We start from the raw sequence: 9,819 nt of genomic DNA, 5'->3' as shown, positions 1-9,819 counted from the left end.
GATTGATTAATATTTTATTTTTAAAAAAATATAAATACATCCCTTAAAATGAGTGAAGTAATTTTTCTAGTGAAAGTAGGAAAAATAAGTTAAACAAGTGACATTTCACATTAATTGTATCATCTCCACATTCCAATATACGAGATCTACATCCATGGATGGAGCCACCTTAAGCGAAGGGTGGTCCAGAGCATACTCATTGTTTAAAAATTATATGATGTGCGAAGATTAAATATTAATTATTATGATTATGTATTTAATTTTGTACATCCTATACTAAATTTCTTGCTCTGACTATTGTCTACTATTTCCCACCCCACCCCTAACCCTCATTCCCACCACCCCGCGTCCCTATTTTCACATTCTTACTTTTCATAATTTTTATCTAGATTACATGTAAATGTTTTTACTTCAGTATCAAATGAAAGAAAATAGATAAGAAATTCATTTTTTTTATGATGGTCGTATGTCAAAGTCAACTTTCACGTCCATCAACTAATTCCATGGGATCTCTGTCTGAAATTTGAACCTCGAACCTCATGATTCTCTACCAATTCATCGACCATTACATGTGCAAACAATTGGACCACCACATTGAAACGACAAGGTCATCAAGTTGAAAACGACGTTGCCGTTACGTAAATTAACCTCGAAATTCTCAATTTGTTTTGCGAATGTGAAGTTAACGATTGGAGAGACAACAGCAAGCAAAGGGAAAAGGAAAATCACAGGAAAATGCAACCTTTGTCCTTTTGTTTCTCTGTAATACTTTGAACAAATCATTGTCTTCCCATCTTATAATGGTAGGTAGGAGGAGTGGATTATTCGTCCTAATAGTTGTAGTATTACTTTTATAGTTTGTTATTTTTCGATTTCTCTTATAATATGTTTGATTGTTATATTATTCTTTTATTGTCAGTTGTTTTAATTTTATCGGTTAAAATTATGTTCTTGAGTGTTTTTCTTAATATGTGTGCATTGTTTCACAATTTCAGTTAATACAATAATACTCCTTTTGTTCCTATTTATAAGTCATCTTTACTAAAAATAGATGGTCCTTAATACTCCCTCGGTCCAACAATAGTTGCCCACTATACTATTTTGAGATGTCCAACAATACTTGTCCACTTTATGAAATCAAAGGATAATTCTACACTTACTTCCTAATTTACCCTTATCATTAGTTATAATCATTTTCCTATTACATTTTTCAAAACATTGTATTTATTATATTGAAGGAGTGATAGTAAAATTATCTTTCTATTTATAATTTCTTAAGAAGTGTGCAAAGTCAATAGTGGACAACTATTGTTGGACAGAGAGAGTATTTGTCATTTCACAAAATCAATGCATAAATGACACTATTCTTCCTATTTTACCCTTGTGAGTTATTAGCCTTGAAAATATACATTTGACCAACATAGAAAAATTAAGTAAATGATTCATATTCATTGGTCACATTAATTAATCAAAATAAATTAATTTATGTTCAATGATTGAAAATTTGACTTCAAAAAAACATTAAATAAGGGTAGAATAGTAAATGCACTTAGTTTCTTAATGCACGTGAAATCTAAAATAGTGACGTATAAATAGAAACAGAGGGAGTATGGAATAGAAGGAGTATTGTAGTTTGACTTGAAACGGAGTTTAAGAAATAAATGATAGATGCGTCATAAAAAAAAAAGAAATAAGTGATAGATGTTTGTGTGAGACTATAACACTTTGTTTGGATCATTGTTACTCATTGTTTCATAATATATTGTATTCTATTCTATTCTATTGTACTGTACTGTATGATAGATACAATATTTGGCTAGATTGTATTATTTTTTATTGTTTAATAACATTTTTATTGTTTGGTTTGACTGTATCGTACTGTATTGTAATTTATAAATTTACTAAAATATCCTTAATTATTCTAGGGTAGGAGGTTTGACTAGAATTAAATAATATAGGGCAAAAGGGTAAAATAGTATAATGAAATATTATGTAAGGATATAATTAGAAAAAGAAATTAAGTAACAATGGGAACACACCAAATCGGTTGTTACAAAAATGGGAGTTTTCATTTTACGTAACAACGAAATTTAACAATACAATACATTTAAAGTAACAATTAAAACAAACATTGTAGGTATGACAACGATACAATACAATACAATGGGTAACAATGATCCAAACATAGTGTAAATCATTTCATTAAGGGTAAAATGAGCATTTTAAAGTTAAATTATTAGGAAAAACTACATAATTAGACATACTTCTCTAGTTCTCTATCATATATACTATTGTTACCTATACTTTCAAAATATTATGTATATTACCATATATTGAAGAAAATACACTTAGATACATGTATTTTTACTACCAGATACACAAAAATAGGAGAAAGACAAGAGAGATTAGAGAGGGAGGTGAGAAAGATTCATATGTATCCAAATACATGTGAATCACACTAAATACATGTATCTCGATCTATCTGGAGTGATTCACATGTATTTGGGATACCAGATACATGAGAGAGCGGAAATGAGATGAGAGAAGGGCGAGGGAGGCAAGCGAGATTTGCTATGTATCCCAAATACATGTGAATCTACGTGAATACAATGTATCTAGAACATATTACACCTAATTTTGACCACATATGTCTGAGATACATGTAAGTGCACGTATCTAGAGGCACGAAAATCTAATAAGATACGTAATATTACAAACTAGAGTGAAGTATTTAGCTCTTAAACTAGTGAGATTTATGTAAGTTCCCCAAATTATCACATGAAAAAAGGCTTAGAAATTCACTTAATATAAAATAGAGGGAGTATTAAATATAAAAATGTGTCATTTTTATAGAACTGACTAAAAAAGTGTAATTATATAAATTAAAACAATGAGAGTATTATATTATTTGATGCGAGGTAGAATACAAAGTAAACATACAGCTACTAATAATACTCCCTTTGTCCAACAATACTTGTGCACTATTGACTTTACACACTTCTTAAGAAACTATAAATAGAACGGTAATTTTACTATATCACCATTTGAATATAATAAATACAATGTCTTGAAAAATGTAATTGAGAAATGACTAAAATTAATGATAAGGGTAAATTAGGAACTAAGTGTAAAATTATCCATTGATTTCATAAAATAGACAAGTATTGTTGGACATTCCAAAATAGTATAATAAACAACTATTATTGAACGGAGAGAGGATATGATTTTAGACGCACAAATTAATGACAATAATTATTGTTGTTGCTCGTTCAGAAAGGAAAAAAAGGTCACAAAATCAATCAAGCAAATATAAGCAAGAGAAAATGTCGTACTGCATGATTGTTTTACGTGTGTTGGCAGTTCCAATTCAAAATGAAGAAGCAAATTAATTAGATGCTGCAACAACTAAAATTTGGTTCTTTTGTCCATCTTCAATATCGTCCATCTGTCGACTTTTAGCCTTTGAATACATGACTCACTTTTTCTTGTTGTGGACATAACATTAAATTAACAAAGTCTAATATAAGGGTGTATATGAATATTCTAATGATGAGATTTTTTAGAAATATCGTATGGACTTATTCAAAATGAATAATATCTTACTATATCAAGACTAGCTATGTATTTTGTGTTGGGTTTGGGCCTTTTTCCCTTTCTACGTGAATAGATAAAAGTCCAAGGTTTTGGATCTTCCTTCCTTTTCTTTGTGGATAAATTTAGCCCAAATTTGACTAGCCCACTTTTGCCCATAAGACCAATATTATGGTGCATATGTAAGACTTTCTTTTAGGTCTTATATATTTGAGAGATATCACAAGAGTTTGAGAGCAACCATATAGAGAGAAAGGTGAGAAAGTGCAGATTTTCGTACAAGTCCTAGCAGTCAATTTCAAATCGCCATCCCCGCTTCGTTTCTTGTTTGATTGAGCTGATTTTTGGACAACTTGTTCTTTTCAACTTAATCTTTGATTGGGAACTGAGAGAGGGTGATTTGGAGTCTTGTAGCTCCAGATTTAGCTCGTGAACAATAGTTGCGGGTTTGGTGTTTTTTGCTTCTTTTATTTCTCTAGTTTTTGGTGCTATCTTGTAGTTGTGTTGCTCATTGTTTGACACTTTGTTGGTGGCCATTTTGGAGAACACTTTTGTAACTCTTGTTGATTATAGTGGAACTTTAGCCTTGTGGTTTTTACTCCACACCGAAGAGGTTTTCCACGTTAAAATTTGGTGTCTCGTGTGTTGATTTATTTTTCTTGCTTGGTTGATTTGTTTGCTGCCCAAACAGTGTTTATTCTTGCATTATTTTGCCTTCTCTTAGTTCAAATAGAAGGGAAAGTTTTGACTTGGGTTTTCTTCCGCTATAGCCCTGTCGTGCACATTTATTTTGTGCTTGCCTTTCCCAACAAAGTGATATCAGAGCATTTGGTTGTTGTTGATTATCTATTTGAATGATGGAGTCAAATATGAGCAAGATGGTTTGTTTGAATGGTAGTAATTATCATACTTGGAAAGGCAAGATGAAAGATCTTTTATTTGTCAAAAAAATACATCTACCTGTGTTTGCTTCTAATAAACCCGAATCTATGAATGATGAGGATTGAGAATTTGAGCACTTGTGGCTATATCAGACAATGGGTTGAAGATAATATTAGAAATCACATTGTGAATGAGACACATGCTAGAAGTTTGTGGGACAAGCTCGAGACACTATATGCTTCGAAGATTGGCAACAATAAATTGTTTCTTTTGAAACAATTGATGAACATCAGGTATAAAGAGGGCACGCCTATTTCTGATCATATTAATGATTTTCAGGGTGTTCTTGACCAGCTGTCCGGAATGGGTGTAAAATTCGATTATAGTGGAGAACACTTTTGTAACTCCTGTTGATTATAGTGGAGCTTTGGCCTTGTGGCTTTTACTCTTCACACTAAAGAGGTTTTCCACATTAAATTTGGGTGTCTCGTGTGTTGATTTATTTTTCTTGCTTGGTTGATTTGAATTTGCTGCCCAAACAATGTTTATTCTTGCATTATTTTGCCTTCTCTTGGTTCATAGAAGGGAAATGTTTGACTTGAGTTTTCTTCCGCTATAGCCCTGTCGTGCACATTTATTTTGTGCTTGCCTTTTCCAACATTTTGGATTTGTTTCGCCCAACAATTGGTATTAATGATTCGGGGGATCGATAAAAAGATGACAAAGTGATGACATAGGGCTCAATTTATTATCTTTAGTTCTTTATACATGTTGAAAGGTACTTAGAGACTCGTGCTCATAAGAAACTAGACTCTGGGTTTTAGTGACCATAAATGTTTGATCATATGGATAACGTAACACATAGTGAATCTAAAAAAAATTGACACGTGAATCGCGTTGATGAGTCATGTGGAACTTAGTTGGAGGAGCTTGTCGATGGGCTAATTATTGTGGGGGAATGCTGATATAGGTCATGCATAATTTAGTTCTAGGGAAAAGATTATTGAATGAGCGAACTAAGTTTTAAATCGATAGCTGAAAAGAAAATGAAGCTACATATAAGACGTATGAATATTCTAAATAGTGTAATGCCTTTTCAAGGAAATCATACGGACTTGTCAAAATAAATAATATCACATCATATTAAAAATATTCTTAGGCTAATTTAGCCCAACAAGTAGACATTTGTCACCCTCCTCATATGGTCATCAAACCATCACTATCCAATGTCTTTCAAAGACATTGGATTTCATCATTATTATATGAAACTAATGGAGGATATATGGTGAACACATGTCACCCATTCCAATGCTTTATAATTTGGGCATAGCCTAAAACAAGCTGCACCTGCCAGTGCATTCCCCAAAAAAAGAGTTAAAAATGAAGACTACTAGTTGGGGTAATACATTATATTTGGCTATATATGCCTTTAGGGGTCGTTTGGTGTGAGGTATTAAAATAAATAGTGATGAAATAAAAAAATAGTGATGGAATAAATTTTTTATATCTTGTTTGGTTGCCATGTTTGGAATAACTTATTCCACCATTTATATCATAGTGATGAGATAAGTTATCCCACCATCTGTTATATGTTTGTTATGGACCATAACTTATGGAAGAGTTTCTCATTGTTCAAGTTGTTTATTGGCATAATGCATAAGCAAACAATCAAACTAGATCTCAGCTGGCAAATAAGCACCTTAACATTATCTTAACTAGCACCTAAACATTCTACTCATCCTCATTGGGTCTCGTGGACATATAAATTTTGGAGGTATCTAAATGATTATTATTTTAGAAGTTGGAGTATTCAACTAACACAATAGAGACGAATTGAGGTATCTAAATGTGCATACTCAAAGTTAGAGTGTTTACTTGCCAGTTGAGGCCAAGCTTGAACGTTTGTTTGTGTATTATTCCTTATTTAATCATGACTTGATACAATTTTCAAAAAAATTAATCTAGATTCTTTGAACTTGCCAAAGTCAAAAAGATGAATAATGATACATTAAGTGGAATGTAGCAGACAAATCAAGATTTCAATGTCTAGATATTCTAAGCTTAAAATTAGCTAGGTGCTTGAAGTGATCAGAATAGAAAGCTTCCACTCATTGAAAATGTTTGGCATAAAAGTTCAATGGACCATTTCTCCTTATCATGAGCCAGGAAGGCGAAAATTCTGAGACGGATCTAGCATTTTAAATTTATAACGAGTTTTCTTTTCCCCGATAAAACAAAAAACTCGTTACAAAGCTTACTTGAAGTGGACCACCCAATAAGCTGAGAGCTAGGACATTAGGTCTTGCAACATCACTCGACAGTAGCTATACTTTAGGTGCATTTGCTTTAGCTCGATTGAATGCTTTCCATACACTGTAAACAACGACAACAAAAAAACCCGGCTCAAACCCAAACTAGTTGGTAAAGATGATGAAAATTTGAAAGCCAACTAACCAAATCCCATCACCAAGAACTCCATAATTACCGTCTTACAATTGAGTATTCACATTCACTTACAGACTTCAAAAGAAGATTAGAGGTTTGATATCATTCACATGTGCTTGAATAGAAACAAATAGTAAGAAACTAGAAAATTAAAACTTGCATATATATCATAGTAATGTCACTAGAGAAGCCATTATTTAATTGTCAGATATTATACGAGTAATGGATTAGAGTATGATAAAATACACCACCTTCAAAAGAGATTTCAATTCTTGGCCCTGATTGAGTTGTTTTCCTTGATCCTAGCTTGATTATCCAGCTTGACAAAGCGTTTGATGTCCTCATAAGGAAGAGACTCAATGTCTTTCCTTCTCAATTCGCTGAGTGCAGGACGTTTATCCAGCAGGTGCCACAGCCATCCCGAGTATTCTGAGTCCTGCAATATTTTAGGATTTGCTCCATCCTTGAGGATATTTGCTCCAACAACTGCACTGGCCTTGACTTCCTTGATGATTGTTGATGCCTTTGAAGCATCGGCAGCTGCACCTCCTTTACCACCTTTCTTTGATTTACTGCCCACAGCAAATGTTCTGCAGCCTCCCATTTGAATTAACTCTTTGGGAATGTTCATGCTTCTCAATGATCTGATATAGGACAATGCCATGTCTTTTAGCCTGCAGCAACGATTATGATTAATATAACATAATCAGTTCTAAGCGAAACAAGTTAGAAGAGGGCAAGACATTAACAAGATTGGACATTTAACATCACAAATTAAGCCAAAAATACATCCGGATATCTGTTATGATCTTGGATTATAATCGATAACGTGCTAGAACAGGAACAAATACGGCAGAACTCCTACGACCTTTCTTATTTTTCCTCCACAAAAATCCCACTGCATCCTATGCAGAGGATAAAGTTCAACGTTAGTATCGCAGGCAGGACAGATCCTTGGTGCCAAATAATCTTTGACCACAAGGATTAAGGACTACTGACACATTTTACAGAAGACGCACAGATGGGGGACGTAATTTCTTTCATGACTCATTTGTGATCCTTGACTAAAAGAAGCTGTATTGGGCAAGTTGTTCATACATCAAAGAGCATCTAAATTGCTGCATTCATTTTTAGGATTCTTAGGTTCTCCTTGGATGCAGGGATCTTTTGATATTCTTGTTTTTGTCATCCACAAAGAAGAGATGGAAAAACTTTTGAATAAATAGAAAGGGGCACAACAATAAGGTGAAAGGTTTTAAAACATTGAGGATGTTTAAGAGAAGAAAGGCCAAACTAGAAAGAGACATAACGAAGAATGATCATTCACCTTTTGTGCTTTCAAAATTGTGAAACAAATGTAAAAGTCCCCTGATAAAACATGAATTTACTGCATACGAGACCAGCTCGAGCATACAGTAATAAGGACAAGGACATGGAAATGGACAAGCAATTATGGAATACACTCATTGATCAATTAATTCAGCATCAATTCTCGCAGAATCCTACAGCTGAAAGGCAGTGTTTTCGTATATCTTGAAGATGACGTCTGCACTGAACTAGTTTACTCACAGGAATCACTTGTTTATCAGGAATACATGTAGATATGCTGTAAATACATCTAAAGATAGAGGCGGATTTATCAATTGAACAGTATGAGTTCGAGTTTGGGATTCTCACACAACACAATTGACTCACTAGGTTCGACATCTATTAGTTATACTTATTTAGTTGATCTTTTAACACATATTCATGGTCCAAGCCAAAGCAACTAGGTTCGGATGAACCCATAAGTTACCTTCTACATATACCCTGGTAAAGAGTAGTACATGGGTTATTCAAGAAATTAATACACTTTCTGACTTCACTTTTGGCAATAAAGAGTCCTAATTTGACCATCAGTTAACAAATTAAAACGTAAAACCAAGATTATATTTTTACCAACATTAGCACAATTAAGTAAGTGATCACCTACTATACAACATATCCAGTGCAGTCTGGGGAGGAAAGAGTGTAACCTTAACTTGGGAGGTAGAGTGATTGTTTCCAATAGATACTCGGCTCAAGAAAAAGTAAATGAAAGCAGTTCGGAAAAGAAAATAACGGAAGTGAAGAAGACATGACAAAAAAGTGATCAACTACTCTTCTGAAAAAGCAAGGCAAAGCCAGTCCTTTACAATGCAATGCTAGAAGAAGAGCTAAATTTGACACAATTCCAAATGAAATTGTAGATTCTGATGCAAGAGCAATTTGGATTTTTCACTTAAAAATTACTATAACTTTCTCATGTGTTGAAAACCTATGTTGCACTGACTCTTTAAAAATGTGGGTGGATGCCTACGCATTCTCCAAAAGTAGTGCATTTTTGAAGAATCCGACACGGGTGAAACATTCGTTTTGGAGAGTACGCGCAACATAGCTGAAAATTAATAGCAGTAACCAAATGATTATTAAAAAATCATCATTTATGGCCTAATTCAAAAATTAATAATACAATTATTTAGCGGCATATTAGCACAGAATCACAAATTAAGAGTCAGTAAGCAAAATCAAATTTGCAGATGAAACACACAACACATATCAAATCCAATTCAGTGTTCGGTATTTTCAAAGCTGAAATTCATCGAAAAAAGATTACAGAGATTTTGTTTTGTGTGTTAGAGTATAGATCGGAATCGACAGACAAAAGAGGGAAACTTACAACTGAATTTCGCCGGAGAATGAGACGGCGAAGAGTTCACCGGAAGAAGAAACGGAGATTGCGAGAGCCGAAGAGGCTGGGCCTAATTCAAAAATGGGCCAAAAGTACTCAAAAACATGGGTCCTGTATTTGGACTATCCATGGATAAAATTAAAACAATAGCCACTTTTCAAACCACTTAATTGAAATATAGTCATTTGTAT

The 9,819-nt window shown here is 33.4% G+C and overlaps 1 protein-coding gene across 1 annotated transcript; it reads right to left on the bottom strand.

Annotated features, from left to right (window-relative positions):
- Positions 1-7,052: 7,052 nt before the first annotated feature.
- Positions 7,053-9,720, bottom strand: LOC102587374 (54S ribosomal protein L37, mitochondrial-like). Its single transcript, XM_015308498.1, has 2 exons — positions 9,617-9,720; positions 7,053-7,592 (listed from the first exon to the last, which is right to left on the bottom strand). The coding sequence occupies exon 2, from the start codon at positions 7,580-7,582 to the stop codon at positions 7,184-7,186; it is 399 nt and encodes a 132-aa protein (XP_015163984.1). The 5' UTR covers positions 7,583-7,592; positions 9,617-9,720; the 3' UTR covers positions 7,053-7,183.
- Between the last annotated feature and the right edge of the window lie 99 nt (positions 9,721-9,819).

The sequence above is a fragment of the Solanum tuberosum genome, unplaced genomic scaffold, assembly GCF_000226075.1.
Source record: "Solanum tuberosum cultivar DM 1-3 516 R44 unplaced genomic scaffold, SolTub_3.0 scf00086, whole genome shotgun sequence".
Lineage (NCBI taxonomy): Eukaryota > Viridiplantae > Streptophyta > Magnoliopsida > Solanales > Solanaceae > Solanum > Solanum tuberosum.
Note: the sequence above shows the minus strand (reverse complement) of the source record. Positions and strands in the feature narration are given on the sequence as shown.

Excerpts from the sequence above, each read along its gene's own strand:
- LOC102587374 (XM_015308498.1), bottom strand. The coding sequence starts at position 7,582 with ATGGCATTGTCCTATATCAGATCATTGAGAAGCATGAACATTCCCAAA.